Here is a 20,427-nt window from a genome sequence, read left to right on the forward strand (position 1 = left end):
TCCCTTCCCAGGACTAGGAGGAGCACTTTGGGCGGGCCCCTCAGGGAGTTATGGGGGACCGCCCGAATTACGGAGGTTTTGGGATGCTGACTCCCTCCGAACCCTCCCCAGCGCCTTCCCGCCGTGTCTTCTTGTCACTGCCCAGACTGGGTGTTGGGGACTCTAGCGGGGAAGGGGTGGTTTGGCCGGGTGTGGAGAGCACCAGCGGGGTGCGGAGCTCGGGGTGGCGGCTGCAGGGGGTCGGCGGGGGCAGGGGCGGGTCGGTGCGCCCCGTTCTGGCGGGCGCGGCCCGGGCTGACCGCGGCCTGTCCCGCCCACCCCGCGTCTCCCCGGAGACCTGGCGGCGCGCGGCCAATGGCGCGCTCGGCAGCAGCACCGCCCCTCCCGCGCCTCGCGAGATCTGCGCCCGCCACCATCCCAGCACGGACTACAACTCCCGGCGGCCCCGCGGGGCGGGCTCGGCAGCCAATGAAACGCGGCAGCCCCGGGTAGGCGGGGCTGGCCGGGGCCAATCGGGTGCGGGCGGCTGCAGCGGCGGAAGCGGCGCTCGGCAGCGGCGGCGACGCGGGGCGACCGGCCTCAGGGACCGGCGCACGGCACCGCCCCGGGCACAGGTACTGCCGCGGCCGGCGCACGGCATCGCCCAGATCTGCGGATCGGGGGTGGCTTTGCGGAAAGGCTGCGGGTAGCGGGCGGCATCCGCCGCTTCAGAGCGCGACGGCGGCGGGGAGGGGGGGTGGAGCGAGCCTCCGGCCGGCGGAAGCGCGGCGGAGGGGGCATCGCGAAGGGACGGCGGCAGGGCAGGGCAGGGCGGCGCGGCCTGGCCCGAGGCGGCGGGGCCGTCGCGCTGCCGGGCACATCCGGGCCCTGCGGCGGCGCGGCGGGGCGGGGCGGGGCAGGGCGGGCGCTGATTGGCCGGCGCCGCCCCGCCGCCATTGGCCGGGCCGGGCGCGAGCCGGGGTGGGTGGGGCCGCGGGGCCGCGCCCGGAGCGCGGGAGGGACGGAGGGAGGGAGCCGGGCCGGGCTAACGGCCGCGCTGCCGCCCGCAGGTGACATGAGCTCGCAGCAGTTCCCCCGGTCGGGCGCGCCTCCCGCCGCCCTGGGACCAGCGCCGCCGCCCATCCCCACCAGCGGCTCGGCCGGGATTATCGCCCCCGCCGCCACAGGTAAGCGCGATCCCGGCCCCGCGGCTGCCGCCTCCCGGGGCGGGCAGCGATCCCTGTACCCCGCCCCGTCCGTCGCGCTTTGCGCCGCGGGCGGGAGGAGCGAGGCGGCCCCGCGGCCGTGGCTGGAAGTGCCGAGGTTCCGCGTGGGGAGAGCACCGGGGGCAGCAGGGCGGCTGCGGCTCGGGACAGCGCCGGCAGAGCCGGGATGCGCCTTGGCATCCCTGCCCGGGGCCTGTGCGCAGCTGCCTGTCCCGCTCCGCTCGGCCCTCTGTGTTCTTAGCACAAGCGGACGTGGGAGCATCTCATGGAGCTGGAAATGGGGTGCGAACTGTGGTCCCAGCTCCTGCTGTCCCTGCCACGATGACAGGTTTCCAGAAGTGACTGGGGGGGCAGCTTCATTTTCAGGAGGTTTTATACTTGTTTTCAGCTCGCTATTCAGATACATACTGCATTAAATGTGTAGTTTTTCATGCTGTTTGATCTGGGACTTAATGGCAGTTACTTAGATAATTACTTTTCACTTGAAAGAAAAGTTGGTCCATCTGTGTTTAAAGAAGGTGTTTAGTTGGACTTCTCAGAGTTGACCCCAGGTTCCCCAACATTGCCCAACCCATCAGTTCTCAGGGGAACAGACAGAAGCAGTGCCAGAGTGCCCAGTTTTTCCATCACTGGAATATGTTTAATTCTAAGAGTGTACGTCTTAAATTCTGGTATTTCCAGTGTCTCATCTCTGACTTAGTGGGTGACCAAAGCAAACTTTGTAACGATTCTTACCTTTTTTTCTGTTTCTCCCTAGTGAGTGACGAATCCAGTCGTGAGCCAGAAGTTGCTCCCAGGGAGCACATGGGCCCCAGTGGCTCCATCCAGCCTCGGGAGGAGAAGCAAGAGCCCGTGGTGGTCCGGCCCTACCCACAGGTCCAGATGCTGGCACAGCACCACCCTGTCCAGTCTGGTGCTCCAGTGACAGTGACAGCACCACCAGCACATTTGACTCCAGCTGTGCCACTTTCTTTTTCAGATGGACTTATGAAGGTAATGAGAGGATTCATTGGGGAAAAAAATATAATCTGTATGAGTCGGTGTTGGGAAAAAGTAAATTGCACCAAAACCTTCCCTGCTTTTTATTCTAAAGCTTTCTTTGCATGCTTCTGCTAACTGTGCAGTGCCTTGTGGTTTTGGCTGATTCAGAAGATACACTGAGGACTTGCTAGTATTTTAGCATTATTTTTGAGGGGAGTGTATTTCGTTTATCTTTGAGGAAAGCAGTGATTTCAATCCGTTTTTGAAGTCTTCCAGTGTCTCTTCAGGATATAAAGTTTATATCCAGTGTCTGTAGCACAATACCATAGCCCTGACAGAGTCCATTGATGATTCATGCCAGAACCTGCATATTTCCAGGACAAAATATGCCCTTTCTTTGTTTGGAATAACGAAATGTTCAGTGTTTTTCCTCTTCAAATATTTAGCCATGCTTGCATAAACTTTCTCCTCAGGCTTTGACCCCACAAAATGATTGCTGCTTCAACACTGAGCTCTCCTTTGAATTGCCAATGTTTCTGTTTTCCATTTCTTGTAGCCTCCCTTGAAGCCCACCATGCCCAGCCGGCCCATTGCTCCTGCTCCACCCTCCACTCTCTCAGCTCCCACAAAGGTCCCTGGGCAAGTGACTGTGACCATGGAGAGCAGCATACCACAGGCTCCAACAATCCCTGTGGCAACTATCAGTGGGCAACAGGTCTGTTTTTTTGTTGGCTTTCCTGTTCCATCTCACTGCATGGTCAGATCAATACAAGTACAGCTGAGGTGGGCTTTTGCAGCAGGAGGGAATGTAAAGAGAGCAGGTTTCCCTGTTCAGTGCTGCTGCTTGTTGGATCAGTTCTGCTTGGACCACTAAGTTTCAGGCTTGGTTATCACTTTCTCTTTATAAAGCTGCTGATTTGTTGGGATCATCCAACTGAAATAGCACAGCCAGGCTGTGATGACAGAGCCATACCCAAAATCTGGGTCTTTCTTTAAAAGCTCCTGCTGTGTCAGTGTCACATGGAGAATTTCTACTGTAGAGAAACTGCTGGGATTCATTTTTGCAGTGTTCTTCAGTTTCTCTGGGAGGAGATCAGAAGAAACTTGTGAAAAGTTCTTGGGTTTTCACTATGTTCTTAGTGAACTAGGAGTGACAAAATTTGAGGGAGTCTGTGTTGATAATGGTTTTGAAATTTTTTTCCCTAACTTGACTGCAGAGCCAGCCCTGTTGGTTTGAAAATAGTTTGTCAGAACACTCTCAGGGTTTTGTAAAGTGCCTTTACGTGGACTTGAGTTAGTCTGGCTAAGGATGTGCAGCAATTTCAGTGGATTTAGCCTATATTAATATCCCCAGGAAGTCTAGAATTATAAAATAATAGAATTTGTTCCAGCATTTGCCAGGTTTCCACCATTCTCTCAACTTTATTGGAGAGGTATGAAACTATGCCTTAATGTCCCCAGTGCTAGAAGGGACAACTCTGTGGTTGTTTGTGGGTGGCTGCTGGGTGACTGTCAGCCAAATACCAACCATCAAAACAGAGCAGTGAAACAGAGAAGTGTCTGCATCTTCCAGTGGCAGCAGGCTCTGTAACTTTATCCTGGACAAACACCTGCCTCTTTGTCCATTCAGCTTTTAATGCATGCAGCCTTGGCACACCAAGTATTTCTCCAAGATCTCTTTTCTTTCTCTGAGGCTGAGATATGGTGATTCTGTGATTTTTGTCAACACAGCTGACTTGTTTTGTTCTTGAACTCTGCAGGGCCATCCCAGTAACTTGCATCATATCATGGCCACCAACGTGCAGATGTCCATCATCAGGAGTAGTGCTCCTGGGCCTCCACTGCACATTGGAGCTTCTCATCTGCCCCGAGGTAAAGACCCAGCTGTGCTGTCCCTGCCTTCTGTTCACAGCTCTCAGCTGCCCACACCCCTGAAACTCTCCTCACTGCTAATGCAGCTATTCCTTCAGATGTTAAAACTGCTGGCCTGATGACTGACTGCTGGCCTTTTAAGAATTATGTTGCCTTCAGCCACTTAGGGCAGCACCATGTGACAGTGTTTAAAATGCTGGCAGATACCACCACATCTGTTATTCTAATTCTTTGCTGCTAAAATAATCATCACTTTCAAGAAAAAATACCCACTCAGAGACTCACCTGCCCTGCAAAATGTCATGTACAGTCAGGGTAGCAAGTACTGCTCACCTACGGCAGGGGCACGTGGGCAGTTGTGAGGCACATTCTTATATCCCCCTGCCACAGGACCACTCGTGCATTGCTATGCATGCCAACACATTGTTTGCATTTGCATTTACCTGTGAGTTAAATGCTGGTGATAACTACAGGCTCTTGTTTCCCAGCATTTTGGATGCTACAGCTTGTAAAACCAGAGATCAGCCCCTTAAAGCAGCCCTGTGCTCAGTACAGCCTGTCAGATTTCTGACTGCAGCTTTGCTTTCAAAGTCATTTGGGTTAGGTTTGCAGTTCAGCTTTAAATTGATTTGAATTCCATGTACCATTCGTCAATTTTATTTCCTTTTATGCTTAATGTTATTTGCTGACTCGCTCAAGAAAAATAAATTGATGTGAGCAAAAACATAATCTTCTTTAACTAGAGCAGGTGGAAGGACTGTGGAGTTTTATCTGTAGCTACAGTAGTGTTGTTCACCTGATTCTGAGGGGACAGCTGCCACAGACTTGGACACACAGTACACATTTTCTTTTTTTCCCTGCTCTTTTTTTCTGGGTTTGAATATTAAATTTTGAAGTAGTAATTTCCATGGAGGACATGTACAGAAGGTATGCAATCCAGTCCATCATCTGATTGCAAGGTTATTTGCCTGCTACTGTGATTTGTTATGATCAGGAGCCATGAGACAGGAGACAAACTAATCAATTGCAGGTTTAAATGGTATGAAGTTCTGGTCTTGTGTTTTTAGGGGGAAGTGTAGCTGTTTGTTTTGTTTGGTGTAGTGTTTCCTTGTTCTTTTGGTTTCCTTCTTTTGCAAGTGTATTTTTCTTCTGAACTTCATCAGCTGCAGTGAGATCATTGCTGGTATCAGGTGATTTATTTACACATTGGCCCAGTAATCCAACTGAATTACTTCTACTGACTTCCATAGCTTGGCATAAGAAAACATGGGATTTGCAATATAAGGCTGTTATACCTCTAAAGCAAATTAACTTAAAATAATACCTTATCCCTCCACACATGCTGTTGTAAACCTTATGTAAATTTGTTGAAAGCCTTCTTTTTACACCAACATCACATGAACTGCCCTGAGTAAGAAATGCATTAGAACTGAAATATCAGCTGATGTCAGGGTCTGTTTGTGGTTGTGATGGAGCTGAATTTTAACACTCTTGGTTTCTCCCCCAGGTGCAGCAGCTGCTGCAGTGATGTCCAGTTCTAAAGTGACCACAGTCCTGAGACCAGCCTCCCAGTTGCCAAATGCAGCTGCAGCCCAGCCAGCAGTTCAGCACATCATCCACCAGCCAATCCAGGCAGGTAGCAGCCAGGCAGCTCTGCACATGGCTGAGCCCTGCTCCAAACACTTCTGTAATGTAGAACCTCTAACTGCCTGTGCACTGGGCTGCACCTACTGTCAGCTCTCTTCCAAGCCTGTTTTCTGTATTTCCTTCATAGACTTGGTGGGTTTTAATCTGTCTCCAAAGTGCTTAGAAACTGGGAAGACCATTTCATGCAGACATGCTGAAAGTTGTAAAGTTTCAAAGTCTGAAAAATCTGGTACAATGTGCTGATGATTTATTGTTCAGTACATGAATTGATGTAGATTTTTTGAAACTTTACTATAATACGCTTCTGTATATCTTAACTTTTGTACATGTATCAGGAGAAGATGGTAGATCTTATCTCCCTACAACAGTGTTCAGCCCTAGGATAGAGGGTTAAAAATCTTCCCACTGTGCTTTCACTTAGGATCCAAATCACCTCTAACCTCATGTGTACTGGAATTCCTTTTCATTCTGTAGGGAACTGATCTTTGAGGTTTTTCCTAAAGACCTTCAAGGGATCCAGTCTTGTTAACTTCGTTGCTTACTGGTTCCTGTGCTGTATGTGTGTTGAAAACCAGGACAGTTCTGCTTAGGAGCTTGTAGAGCAATTCAGGAGGACTGGAAATGTCTCAGAATGCTAAAACTTAGTGTTGAGGTGTAGGGAAGCCAGTTTTAATCAAGGAACTCGTAGTTGTTCTCTAAACAGCAGAATTTCCTTCCTGAATGTTCTCTGTTTGACACTTTTTTGTTTTTCATTAGTCTCGTCCTCCTGTGACAACTTCAAGCACTATTCCTCCTGCAGTGGTGGCAACTGTCTCGGCCACGAGAGCTCAGTCCCCTGTTATAACCACAACAGCAGCACATGCCACAGAGTCAACCCTCAGGTAAAACCTACAGAAACTATATTTGACAGAAATTGCAGCAAGGGGAAACGTTAATCAGCCAGAGCTGATAATCCTCTACTTATGGGATGATATAAAATCAAAATAGTAATGCTTGCACAGTGCAAATCCTTGCAGTTATGTGAATAAAAATGTGTACAAGCATGAACTGCTGCTCTGTGTTAGGAGAAGGAGAGACCTTAATGAATCACTTTTGGAGTCCTGTCCCAGACAGCAGAGTTTGTGTTGCAGGAACTTGTGGGTATTTGGCCTATATTTTTTACAAAGACACAGAGAAAAGTGATACATGAATGCTGAAATTATGTTCAGCTGATAAGAGTTATGATAAGACTGCCCTCCTGGCTGGGCACATAGTGCAGATGGGGACAGAAGAGCGTAGCTCAGAGTCCTTATGTTGCTTTTGCTGTGACTGACAGCAGCGCTGCTGTCACCGGGGAGGAGCCTGGGGCCTGATGTGTGTGCCTGTGATGTGTGTTCCATGCTCGGTGTCCTGAGGGTTGTGTTGATGATTGCTGTTGTTGCTCTGCAGCCGCCCCACGCTGTCCATCCAGCAGCACCCCCCTTCTGCAGCCATCAGCATCCAGCGGCCGGCGCAGCCGCGGGACACGGCCACGCGCATCACGCTGCCCTCGCACCCTGCCATCGGCGCCCAGAAACCGCAGCTCCACACCATGGCCCAGGTAACTGCGGGCAGCAGAACCCTCCTGCTGCTCTTGAGAGTTGCTCACAGCTTGCAGGCTAAGATTACACTTTGGAGAAGAGTTAGTGTTCTGTACGGTCAGCACAAGGTGATTCCATAGTAACTATAGATGTTAAATGTAGTAGTTTTCTAACTCTAAGCATTTTTTTTTCATAGAAAACCATTTTCAGTACTGGTACTCCAGTGGCAGCAGCAACTGTGGCACCTATTTTGGCAACAAATACCATTGCTTCAGCAACCACAGCTGGTGAGTATTCATAATGCTGTTGTGGGAGCATCATGAGGGCTGGGGTTTGTTGCTTTCTGTTGGCTTTCTTATTTGAATTTAGAATCCAATCATTTCTGAGCAAATCTTTTTTCATGGTAAAGACTGCATTTGGAGGTGCATGAACAGGCTCAGGAGTGAAATTATTGAGTTTCTCAGGGAGGTTGTCAGGTTTGGGGGTTTTGCCCTCTTTAGGATATGGACACAGTGGCATGGTAGGGCACCAAAGAAAGATCTCCCACTAAATTTGTTTTTTTCTTTCAGGTTCTGTATCTCACACCCAAGCGCCTACAAGTACCATTGTTACCATGACAATGCCCTCACATTCTTCCCATGCTACAGCTGTCACGACCTCAAACATCCCAGTTGGTGAGTGATTGGAGTTCTCAGAAAAGTGAAATTTTTCTCTGCGTGCTGGAAGTGTTTGTGCATGTTAGCAAATTAAGGAGGGAAAGAAAATCAGTTCAAGCTGGGAGAAACCAAATAACAGGTCTGCTATTCTAATTTTTTTTAATGTCAGGAAGAAATAGATGTTTTAGGAGGAGCAGGCAATAAAATGGCTCATTTACTTTCTCTGTTGAATTTTTAGACAAACTTGGGCCTTTTGGCATTTCAAAACCTGCATTGGATACTCTAAAAGTTTTAAGTGCTTGGTGATAGACTGGTTTTCATAGTTGATTTTCTGAGTTACTTCATGTGCTTCTTGAGGTATTAGGTGTAGCTTGGCTGTATTTGATTAGTGTGTTCACTTGAATGTAAAACACAAAGACTTAAAGGTGGGAATTTAATTTGCCTGGATGTGGAATGAGCCTGAGATGTTTTCTACAGAACTGTATAAATTTCCTTTTGTTTTCCTGCTGACCTCCTTGTTCTTTTGAAATCTTGTAATCTCTTCTCCAACCATAAATTGAAATTGAGTGAAATTGTATCTCATACTGCATCAGTGTTCCATGTAAAGTTCTTGTAGGTGTTCTGTTCCTTTTTGTGGCCTTTGTCCACTTGGTCCCATGTTGCTTGATCTCTGCTTTCAAAACTCAGATAACTTGTTCTTGACATCAGAATGGTTTGGGCTGATCCTAAAAAAAATAACTTAATCTAATCTTAATCTTTGTTAGCAAGTATCATTTATATATGTGTTTAGAATTTCCATCCATTCTGATATCAATTGATGAGAAATGCTTTGTTCTCCTTTTTCTTTTGGTCTTTTGTGGGTAGGAAATAATTTACGGATAGTGTGGGTTGTTTTGGGTTGAGAGGGAAGGGAGTAGTGTTGGTTGTTTTGTTTGACAAGGTTATTGATCTTGCTTTGCACTGTTTACTAGCCTTTGACTGTCAATTGATGACATGTTTGTCTTTATGCAGCTAAAGTGGTTCCCCAGCAAATCACTCACACTTCTCCCCGGATCCAGTCTGACTACACAGCAGAGAGGAGCAACCTCATACCTCTGTCCAGCCACCGGGCATCTCCAAACCCAGTAGCCATGGAAACCAGAAATGACAACAGGTGGGCAGAACTAACAGCTCTACCAATGAGAAAGAGTGTGAGTAGGGTGTGAGAGCCTTGCTGCTTTTCTGTGTTCTGCTGTGGTGGAAATAACATTGTAAAAACCAAGGGAGGGATGGAATTTGGTCATTCTGAATCAGTCTTGATAGTTGAGGTAATTGGTAGCTTATGACAGATGAGATTGGAAAGCACAGGGAGTGCTAAAGGGCAGGGGTTGAAGGTTACCTGTTGAATTCTGTGTAACACTTGTTCTCTTTGATGCCTGTAGGCAGTCGGTGCCTGTCCAGTTCCAGTATTTCTTACCTACCTACCCCCCTTCTGCCTACCCTCTGACTGCCCACACCTACACCCCCATCACCAGCTCCGTGTCCACCATCCGCCAGTACCCAGGTAAGCCCAGCTTGGGGCAGGCAGCCTCGGCTGCTTTGCTGAGCTTGCAGCTTATGGTTGTGCTCTAGTGATGGAAGGAACTAAAAGGATTTTGCTTGACTCTGACATTTAGTCACAAAAAGTCTCTGATTATTTGTTGACAGAGGGGAAAACTCGTGGACAAGGGCTGCTGAGCTACAGAGCCTACTAAATCCAGCTAATAACAGTTTTTTTCAGGAGTTTCATATTTGATATCTCAGGGGCTCTGTGTCTATAAAAGTTTTGAGAATACAAATCAAAACAGTTTGGCTCCTCCAAACCAACTCTTTGGTGTATCTTCATTCCCTGGTGTTCTGATAAGCTCTTTTAATATCTTTTCACATGAATGCACAGTTTGAGAGAGAAACTTGAAGTAAAAAGAGAAAAACTGATTTGCATTGCTCACCTGCGTTAGTGTTCTGTTGAGAAATTAATGTATCTGAACAGTCGCAGTAATTTGCAGTCAAAAAAATTATGCACAACCCAAACTTACGTCATTCTGTGACAAAATTTGGAACACTTTTACCTTACCAGGTTTTTTAGGGCTGTTCTCTATAATGTGATAATTTCCACTATCCAGACTACAAGAACATGCACAATGTGGATTTTCATATCTGTGTCTGCTGGCAGCATGATACCTGTGAACAGTAGAGAAGAAGTTTAGAGGACTGGGAGGTGGCAAAGCCCATTTCTTGAATGGGAAAGTGTGGAATCTTTAGGTTGAGAAGGTTAAGATCATCAAATCTAACCATTAATCCAGCACTCCTAAAGCCACCACTAAACCATTTTCCCAAGTGACACATTTTTAAATCCACTGCCAGGCATGGGGACTCCACCACTTCTCTGAGCAGACTGTGCCAGGGCTTAACAACCCTGTATATGAAGAAGTCATTCCTAATATCCAATCTAAACCTTCCCTGACAGAACATAATTGCTCACAGTCAAGGGTTCCAGTTCTGGAAGCATACTGGGGTGGTGGTAGGCTAATGGTCATTTGTATAAATGCAGATGTATGTTCTTCATCAGGAGCTTATTGACAGAGATATTTTACTTAATTAACTTGCTAAATTGACTTATAGAATCCATGTAGGTATTAATTATGGCAGCTGGTGGTGGCAACTTAGAGCATTCAGGGTATGAGGAGGAAGGTACATCTATGCTGCGCACAACTGGGTGAGGGACAGAGGATACGATCTTCTTAAAAGATCATTGAGATAAGGAGAGTTAATGCAGAATTTTGGAGGAAGAATTTTGGTATTCCAAATGCAGACTGTGTTTTATTTAGTATTCTAAAAGGATTTTGTTGAATAGAAAGTTTTGCAACAGCAGTGTTTTGACTAAGAGAATAAATGTGCCACACTTTCTACAGAGCAATTTTCAGGGACCTGGTTTCAGTTTTTGATGCCTGTTTTTAGAGTGTCTTTTCAGCACAAGAACTTGATGGAAATCCTGTGACAATGATCAAACCAGCTTGTTCTGCATTGTTAGCAAGCAAGGCCATTGTTGGCAAGTTCACACTTGCATTCTGTGTGTGGCTGCAGAAATCCTGGTGCAGCTCTGCAGAGCCTGGAAATCTGGAGATCCAGGGTCTGCAAGTGGCCCAAAAGTATTATTTAAGTGCTGCAGGAGAGAACTGTAATACACTGTATAGTGGATTTGAAAAGTGCAATCAGCAGTTTAGAGCTGTGAATTTATTTAAATGACTGAGCTACTTAGAGAAGGTGTATTGTTGGGAACATTGTTCTGCCACTAAAAGATAATTGTGTTCATTTGAGTTGTGGGATCCAGCCTGTAACTGGATCCCTGTTATATCTGGCCTGTTCTGAGGCCAGATGAGGTTGTGTTCAACTTCAGAGTTGAGCCAATTTCAGACCATAAGAAATGACTTAGGTTTCTGATTACTTTTAACCTATTTTTTAAGCAGGGAAAAATGCCAAGTGTTGGTACTTATAAGCACTGTAAAATACGATAGTGAGCAAAAATAGAGTGCAGCATTCTGAGACTGTAATTTGAACCCACCTAAAAGCAGAGTTAAACTGCTCTTTTCTCTCTTGCTGCAATTAGAAATAAAAAATGGAATTAATATCAACAGTAATTAATTCCTCTGGCAGACAATCTTCTCTACTCTCCTATTTACTACTGCAACAAGCAGACTGGCAAATTAATTTTTCAAAGCAGAAAAAATGTATGTGAAAAGCTAATATTTGAGCAAGAGGTGTTAGGGGGAACTGAGGTGACCTGCTGCTGAGGTGTCTGTGCTGCTCCCAGTTTCAGCCCAGGCGCCCAACTCGGCCATCACAGCTCAGACCGGTGTGGGAGTGGCCTCCACCGTGCACCTGAACCCCATGCAGCTGATGACAGTGGATGCATCTCACGCCCGGCACATCCAGGGCATCCAGCCTGCCCCCATCAGTGCCCAGGGCATCCAGCCAGCACCCATCAGTGCCCAGGGCATCCAGCCAGCACCCATCGGGACCCAGGGACTGCACCCTGCTGCACCCATGGGCGCGCAGGGGCTGCAGCCAGCACCCATTGGTGCCCAGCAGCCACCAGGCGACACCAAGACCTCCGGTAAGAGCAACCGGCCAAGCCCTCGCTTCAGAGCGAGATAGAGCAGCTGAGCTGCTGTCCTGCACATTTGGCTCTGACTGATGATGTTGTTACAGTCTCTGAGGACACTGAATACATCCATGCACATATTCTCCCAGCAAAACTTGCTGGCTGTTTCTGAACTGTTTTATTTTTAAAGTGTGCTGGGTGCAGCCTGTGGGTAGCCTTGGATTGGTTACTTCAGTGGAAAAGACTGGTAGTGCCTGAGCTTAAACAAATGCCTTCAGTAAGGCCTTGTAGGAGAAGTAATTTACAAGTGAGTGATGTTCTCCAGCTGTGCATTAGATCCCAGGAGTAATTAGAGTACAGCCAGGTGCCTTCTGCTGTTGGTAACCTGATCTTGAGCTGTGACAGAAACCATCTTTCATTATAAGTGATTGGTCTGATGAAGCCCCAAGAACTTACTGGAGGAATGGGATATGCTGTTACATAACTGGCAAGCATTGCACAGTGACTTCCTGGCTGTCCACATGCTCTGCATCCCTCAGTTGACCAAACAGGCTGTGGCAGAAGGTCAGAATGCAAACACAGCTGATGTCACGTACATACGTACATACAGGTGGCATGTGGGCTCTATCAGAAGTGTTGCTCTGTTGACCCAATTGTGTTGGTGATCTCCCTAGTGATTTCTGCCTTTTCCTTGTCTTCTGCAAAGATTATTTTCCTAGGAGTGGTTGTTAGGTAGGAAGTAGTTTCTGTCTTCCCTGCAGAAGGTTCAGTGATCAGATTGGTCGTGGTAAAGGCACTGCTTACAAAGGAGTCTGAAGGCACTGCAGTTAGAGACTGAGGGACTCAGAGAATGGACAACATATGCACTGCAAACACCTGCTTTGTCATCACATTCCCTTAAGTAACTGTTGCTTTCCACTCTCTGTTTTTGTCTCTGCTGTGTCCATGTCCATCCTTCCCAGCAGTAGTCTTGGCAGATGGAGCCACCATTGTAGCCAATCCTATTAGCAACACATTCAACACTGCATCTGCAGCAACTACAGTTGTGCAAACCCACAACCAGAGTGCCAGTGCCAGTGCTCCAGCTCAGGGCTCCTCCCCACGCCCGAGCATCCTTCGCAAGAAACCAGCCACGGATGGGTGAGTGGAACTGAAGGTGATGCATGGTTGGCAATTCTGTGCAATCCAGCCCAGCCAAATGGAACTATTTCAGTGGAGATAAGGAATACTGCAGCAGATTATTTAGTCAGCAATGGTTGCAAGTAACCTGCTGATCAGTGAAACAGTTCTTTTCCTCCCTCGGGGCAGGATATAGTTTTCTGTAGTGTCAGTAATAAAATGAGGAGCGTTTGTCTCCTAGGTCTTGAAAGTGACCTTTTTGAGAGAAAGTGGATTTGAGGCTTTCTTGGTTAGTGTGATAAGAAGAAAGAGTTCATAGTCTACTAAAATTAGAATTGGGTGCTTTTTCTTCAATGCTTTTCTTGGAAGAATATGTGGATAAGTGGAATGGATAGGATTAGTACCCTGCTGTGAAATCTGATGAGGAAAAAGGGAGGGAGTAACTTAAACTCTTAAAATATTTTATGTTGCCTGTCTATTTTTAAATACCTTAATAAAGAGGCAAGAGACAGCTTTAGAATTAACAATGCATTTCCTCCCATGCATTTCATAGCAACTGAAAATGTGTGGTATTAATGTGTCCTGTGAGATTAAAATTGCATACTTTTTATGTGGGTGGAAACTTTTTTTAAGCCAGAGAAGCTGCCAGCTGTAAAACTGAAAGAGAAGTTAAAGAGTCAAGTACATCACTAAAGACTGTTTCCATTTGAGAGATTGTTTATTTTGGATAGCAATTTGACTTTCAGTCTCACAGGAGACTAAATAGTCTCTAAAAGACCTTAATCAGCCTTATCATCCTAATATCCATACTCAGGCCTTGTGGTCCTGGAATCAGGCTCCGACAGTCAGGTCCAGCTAAAGGAAGCAGATGCCCATGTGAGCACTGTTTGTCTCCAGATCATTTGCTCAGTCTTGAAGCAGGAGTGCTGGACAGCAGCATGGCCAGACCTCTCTGTCCACTGCTGGAGTCTGGCAGTTGCAGCAAAGTGTTCTCACTGACAGGATGAAAGTAAAGCTGGCATTCTTGGAAAATCCCTAAATTGGGTGAGACTAGGCCAGAGCAACTAGTCTTTTATTTTAAAAGAAAATAAAATACCTAATTTGAAAAGTAAAATGAGACTCTTTGTGTAGCAAATGGTTACACTGAATACAGAGAGCAGTGCTACAGCCATAACTCCTGTCCTGGTTTGTGTAAGAGAGCTGTTTTCTTTGCTCTCAGGGGTGTTTGTCTTTGCACCAGGGAGGTGGGAACCCTAGATCTGTCTGTCTCTTTCAGGCTGGCAGTCCGGAAAAGCTTAATTCCCCCTCAGCCACCTGAAGTGGCCAGCACACGTGTGGAGAGCACGATGCGAAGCACATCTGGATCACCAAGGCCTGCTGGGTAAGACTTTAGGAAACAGCCAGCTGCAGTAGAATAGTTCCATTATATTTGTTTGAGCTGTGTTCTTTGGCTATTGAAGCATTTGTCTTTCTTTTATGAAACAATCTTTTGAATTTATGACAAACTCGAACAGCCTTGACAAATTCTGCTGTTTGTGAAGCTGAGGAAATTACCTTTAAAAGCTGTGGTGATTAGCTTTCACAGAAACAAACAAAAACCCTCTGCTAGTGTACGGGGAGATAGGCCTCAAAACTTTTTTCTATAGTACTTGAAAATTAATCCTGAGGAAAGGTAAATGCAACTTCTGCCCTTCTTGACTTGAGTTCAGTGGCTTTACTATTTGTTGTTTTGTGTCTGTAAGCCACAGTGGGAGCTCCTGCAGAGAATGGAGCCAGTAGAGTTTTGGGTTAAATTTCCTCTTAGCTGCCTTGTAAAACTGTTTTGATCCTTTTACAAGTATTTTGAAGTTACCTGGAATTAGTCATGAGATTTGTTTGTCACAGCAAATAGAAAAAAGTAGTATCTGTAATCAATACAAAAGATTAGAAAGGGAGAGGAAAAGGAAATATAAATGAGATTAAGCCTTCTCCTGATGTTAAACACTATACTGCACCAGGTGGGTGCAGGAAAAACTGAATAGTCTGACCGCAGTTTGGCTTGTTCCTTTTGTGCTGGGTGCTCACAACCCGAGATACAGTTCACTTCACTTCTCTTTGCTTTTATTTGTGCTACAGTGGCAAGCCAAAGCCTGAAATCCACGTGTCCATGGCCACTCCAGTGCCTGTGTCTATGGAGGCTGTGTGTAACCAAGGTGGTGAGCAGCCCACCATCACGGTGCCCCCGAGCTCCCAGCAGCCGCCCTCTGCCATCCCCACCATCATCGCCGCCGCCAGTCCCACCTCCCAGCCTGCAGCAGCCCTGTCCAGCATCCCAGGAGCTGTGGCAGCTGCTCCACCCACCTCCACCACCATCGTGGCAGCTCCTGCTCCTCCATCCACCATGAGCGGGGCCCTGTCAGCAGTGCTGGGCCCTGTGGTACCAGAGATCAAAATCAAAGAGGAAATGGAGCCTATGGACATCATGCGACCGGTATCTGGTACGTGGCTGGCAATCGTCAGGTTGCTTTTTTAGGTTTTGAAACAGTGGAGGAATTAGGAGGGTTTTTCAACAGTTTCATCTTGAAAATGAAAGGCCATCTCTTTCACAGAGCACCAGAGTTCCCATATGCTATATAAAGATCTTTTTTGCCTTTATCCTAATCTCCCATGAAATCACTTCTTATTGTGGCTGCTTTGTTCATGTCCAAATGCACCAAATCCAAAGAGTCTGTGTGAACTCCTTGACTAAAATGCTCATGCTCAGCAGGGGTACCAACATATTATGGAACAGCTCAGTTGAATTGTTTGTTTACAAATCCTACTGTTTAGGTCCAGTGGCCTTTTTTGTATGTGAGGAATTCATGGCCAGAGTACGACTTCCTAGGGCCCTCATGTGATTCATGCATATCTTTCTCTAGAACTTTTCAAGATGTTTATTATATTGTCTTACTTACCAGCTTGGCCATAGTTGCTATCAAATGGCATGGTCAGTAAATTCAGATACATATGGATCTTACTGGGCACTGTGTAGTGGCAAAGTGATAGGAATGCATCCCACATTCATGGGTTTCAGAGTTCAGGTTTAGCTGTTGGTTTTATCACTCTCCTTGAAGCTGTGTGTTGTCCTGTGAGAAGGCATCTCCTTGCTACAGATGTGTCTGGAGCATGGGCAGATAGCATCAAGCTCTTTGGGGTTCTTCTGTCTCTTCCTGGCATTTGTGGCCAAATTGTCAAGAGATCCCATCCCAGAAATTTTGTGCTGCAGTCTTAGTCATGGCTGATTGTCCTTCCAAGTTCAGGGAGTGTTCCCTCAGACTACCTGCCACACTGCTGCCAGCTGCACAGGTGTGTTGGTGCAGTGACCTGCTGAGCAGTGCTCAGGGCTTGGCAGTACAAGCAGACTCCTGCAAGCAGAGTGCAGCAGTCCTGCTTTGATTCCATCTGACTCTCCTGTCAGATTCCATCTGACTCCTGTCATGAGAGAGTAGAGATTTGCTTACTCGGACAGTGACCTGTGCTGGTGCACATACAGAGAGGTTTTTTACAGTAACACAGATGTTAGCATGACTCCTTTTTGTAACATTGAACTAACATAAGCTTCAAATACAAAGCAACTGAGAGACAATTGGCTCTGCTCTCATTCTTTATGTATATGAGACACTCAAGACTTTACGTTTGTCCTAGTAATTACTGCTGGCTTAATATCTGGCCTGTTGGTGCACATCACACCCCTCACACTGTGCTGAAACAGGACCTACTGTTGGAGGTAGCGTTCAAACAGTGCCTTATCTTCCCACTGCTGATGGTTTGGTTTCTTCTCTTTCCTCCCTCTCAGCAGTCCCTCCTTTGACTACAAGTACTGTGTCTCCATCTTTGGCACTGCTGGCCAACAATCTTTCCATGCCTCCAAGCGATTTGCCACCTGGTGCCTCACCAAGGAAGAAACCCCGTAAGCAGCAGCATGTCATCTCCACAGAGGAAGGGGACATGATGGAAACAAACAGCACTGATGATGAGAAATCCACTGCCAAAAGTTTGCTGGTGAAGGCAGAGAAGAGAAAGTCTCCTCCAAAGGAGTATATAGGTAATGATATCTTTGATGTCTTTGTTCTTATTTAGGGGTCTGTATTTTCTCTTCTGTTTGTTTCTCGGAGAAGGTGCTCTGTCACATTCTCACTTCCTAAATATGAACAATAGAGAATCCAAGTATCTGCTCCTCACCACTTTTTGTATAGGGCTGGGAAAATGTCAGGAAAAAGGAATTTTCTCAACACATCATTTTGTATGAGGCAGCACTTACTGATCTGCTGCTGGAGTTCTTGTGGATGATGACCTGCTTTCACTCCTGGATGATGATGCAGTTCTGGTTCCTTTTGTAGATGAGGAAGGCGTGAGATACGTCCCCGTGCGTCCCAGGCCGCCGATCACGCTGCTGCGTCACTACCGCAACCCCTGGAAAGCTGCTTACCACCACTTCCAGAGGTACAGCGACGTCCGCGTCAAAGGTCAGTCTGTGCCTGGAGCGGAAGGGAAGGGAAGGAGGCTGCACTGAGTCAGCTGTGGTTCTGTAAATGAAAACATGGTGTGGTTATTGATGGATCTGCTTCTGTGCACTGATAGAAACTTGCTCACAAAAGGGATCCTCATAAAAGCGACGTGCTGGGGTGTTAGGCTGCAGCTCAATGTTCTCATTTGCCACCTAACGCCAGTTTAATCAGAGACATTCTATATTTAGTGTAACTAGTCTTGTCAAGTAACAAATGGGCTTTTAAAGGAGACTTTTTTACCTAATACAAGGAAATCAGAGATCAGATACTGTCTTCCAGACTTTTCAACTAGTATTTTAAAAATTTTAAGCAGACTGGGTTTTCACAACTGTGCAAATAGATCTAGGAGAGAGTAAAAATAATACAGGATGGACCATTTACTTGTTTGTGCCAGGTGTTTGAAACATTGAGCACTACCTTCTTTAAATTAGAAAAAAAAGGGTTATGATATAATCTTTCTGAAAGTACAGATAACCTGTTAATTAGTGACAGGAGCAGTCAGGTGCATAGCAGATGGGAAGTCACTTTCCTGTCTGAATCAAAATGCTGCTCATTTTAATTTATTAGGTTGTAAGGGGAGCAGAACTTGGGTTATTATTTTATTATTATTTGAGAGGAGAGGTCTGGCCAGCACCTGAAATTTGAGTACTGTATTCTTGTGTTTCCTGGCGACAGAAGAGAAGAAGGCCATGCTGCAAGAGATTGCCAACCAGAAGGGCGTGTCCTGTCGTGCACAAGGGTGGAAGGTCCATCTCTGTGCAGCGCAGCTACTACAGCTGGTAGGTGCATGGGGCTTGGAGCTTCCTGCAACTTGGGGGAACATGAAGCTGTGTAAGACAGGAGGACATTCTTACAAACTCAGTACATTGGGATTCCCTAAAGGAGCTGGTGTGTAGTGCCCAAAGGGAGTGGGACATGCTTTCCCCTTTCTCAGGAATGTGGCATAAGTGGCTTGGAAACTTGGAGTGTTGGTTTTGATCCAGACATAAGAGCTGATGTATTTTGTACAGATGATCAAAACTGGCAACTCCCTCCTGCTGATGCACAGGTCTGAAGAAGCGTCTGTTTGGGATGGTGCGGCTGATCTGAGGAGGCAGCACTGATCCACATTCCTGGATGCTTCTGTTTCAGGTTGGGGGTGAGGTAGGTGCTCTGCATTTTAGCACCAAACTCCCCAAAACCTCTGCATTCCTGGAATAGTACTGTGAGCAGTAGGGGAAGCAGTTGTGGTAGGATCCATGTTTCTTCAGAAGAGGAGCAATCCTGTAAAACAGGATTTTAAAAGAAACAATAGTGCCACATTTTGTCAGAGGCTCCATCTTCTGAATCACTGACAAGAGCAGCTGAGAGGGGAATGGATTATCACTGGTTCTGTGTAGCTTTGTTAACATGGGCGAGTGTTTGTCAGCTTGGCAGTGACCCTTCTCATGAAGGGCTGATGTCTTTTAGACAAACCTGGAGCACGATGTGTATGAGAGACTGACTGCCCTGCAGGAGGGACTCATTCCTAAGAAGAAGGCAGCAACAGATGATGACCTGCATCGAATCAATGAACTGATACAGGTAGGTCCTGCAACCTCTCAACCCAAAACCATACCCTTAGTTACATGGCATCCTACTGCTGTTAGTAAAAGCCTGAAGCTGAGCTAAAAACCCCCATGTGGGTTCACTTCCTGTGTCACCAGTTACAAGGGGCACAAGTAGGGAAATGGGAAGGCATTGCTTAGAGCACTCATTCTGTGGTTCATGACAAGTGTTTCCTTTCAGGGGAACATGCAGAGATGTAAACTCGTGATGGATCAAATCAATGAGGCTCGAGACTCCATGCTAAAGGTCTTGGATCACAAGGATCGTGTTTTGAAGCTTCTAAACAAGAATGGAACTGTCAAGAAAGTGTCCAAATTGAAGCGAAAGGAGAAGGTTTGAACACAGACTAATGACTTTGGAAATGGAGAACGTGTACAGAATGCAGCTGAACCTTTTTGTAGTTTGGGTTTATTTTTAAGCAGAGCATCAGAATAAAAAAGGATGAGTTTAGGGAACAGATGGACATGTGAAGCCTGGTGACCTGAAGGGATTGTCCTTGATCTTGTCATAATGAACAAAGATTTCTCTCAGGCTCATCCCTTTTTAAAGGGCCAAGCTTCCAGCAGAGGAAATGGCACCTCTTTCAGTTACCCTATTCAGTTCTCATTCTGACCTTCCAGTGTCTAAAGCAGCCTTCTTAAACCAGTGCCACTGCACTAGGGGATCTGCCACAAAGAATCTCCCAACAGCTCAGAAGCCCTAGCTGTCAAGATTTAAAAAGAAAAAAAAAAAGGAAAAAAGGGGGGAGGGAGGGACAAAATAATCATTTCAAAGTGATATTGTAGTGTCTGTGTCTGTGTTGGTGCTCTGGGATACTTGTGTTGAGGTACCTCTTGCAACAGAGGTGCTGTAGCTGGTGTAATGTTAATTGTACGTACCACATACATCCTGACAACATGAATAAAGGAATTGGAGGGTTTTGTATGTGAGCAGTTTGTGTACCTTTGTACCAGTGAAACACTTCAAGCTGTAAACTTGAAAACAAAGCTCTGGAAGAAGCCTGAGGGAAGAAAAGAGAGAGCATGTTGGGAGCCAGCCAGCATCCTGTGCTGTGGAGGGTGAGTAATGCAGTTCCCAGCTGAGGTTGTAAGGATGAAATATGGATTATTCCCCATGCACTTGTGCATTGAACCTTAATATTTTAGAGAAATTGCT

General features: G+C 46.5%; 1 protein-coding gene across 8 annotated transcripts; it reads left to right on the plus strand.

Annotated features, from left to right (window-relative positions):
- The first annotated feature begins 514 nt into the window (after nucleotides 1-514).
- Nucleotides 515-20,196, plus strand: SAP130 (Sin3A associated protein 130). Of its 8 annotated transcripts, none has more exons than XR_014957279.1 (22): nucleotides 515-614; nucleotides 1,050-1,166; nucleotides 1,963-2,198; nucleotides 2,743-2,901; nucleotides 3,947-4,058; nucleotides 5,566-5,690; nucleotides 6,462-6,586; nucleotides 7,134-7,284; nucleotides 7,461-7,551; nucleotides 7,834-7,938; nucleotides 8,932-9,073; nucleotides 9,342-9,463; nucleotides 11,750-12,052; nucleotides 13,003-13,180; nucleotides 14,436-14,540; nucleotides 15,275-15,636; nucleotides 16,974-17,222; nucleotides 17,518-17,643; nucleotides 18,361-18,464; nucleotides 18,696-18,828; nucleotides 19,135-19,248; nucleotides 19,453-20,196. XR_014957279.1 is itself a non-coding variant. In XM_021538032.2 (21 exons), the coding sequence occupies exons 2-21, from the start codon at nucleotides 1,055-1,057 to the stop codon at nucleotides 19,609-19,611; spliced, it is 3,180 nt and encodes a 1,059-aa protein (XP_021393707.1). In that variant the 5' UTR covers nucleotides 515-614; nucleotides 1,050-1,054; the 3' UTR covers nucleotides 19,612-20,196. The 8 variants fall into 8 exon arrangements, 6 of the variants coding, with proteins under 6 accessions (XP_021393707.1, XP_021393709.1, XP_021393708.1 ...); XR_014957280.1 differs by having other exon boundaries at nucleotides 13,006-13,180; XM_021538032.2 differs by lacking the exon at nucleotides 18,696-18,828.
- Nucleotides 20,197-20,427: the final 231 nt, after the last annotated feature.

The sequence above is a fragment of the Lonchura striata genome, chromosome 9 (assembly GCF_050655825.1).
Source record: "Lonchura striata isolate lonStrDom1 chromosome 9, ASM5065582v1, whole genome shotgun sequence".
Lineage (NCBI taxonomy): Eukaryota > Metazoa > Chordata > Aves > Passeriformes > Estrildidae > Lonchura > Lonchura striata.

Coding starts and splice junctions, on each gene's coding strand:
- SAP130 (XM_021538032.2), top strand. CDS start 1,055: ATGAGCTCGCAGCAGTTCCCCCGGTCGGGCGCGCCTCCCGCCGCCCTG. Junction 1,167..1,962: donor TATCGCCCCCGCCGCCACAG/GTAAGCGCGATC, acceptor GTTTCTCCCTAG/TGAGTGACGAATCCAGTCGT. Junction 13,181..14,435: donor AAGAAACCAGCCACGGATGG/GTGAGTGGAACT, acceptor TGTCTCTTTCAG/GCTGGCAGTCCGGAAAAGCT.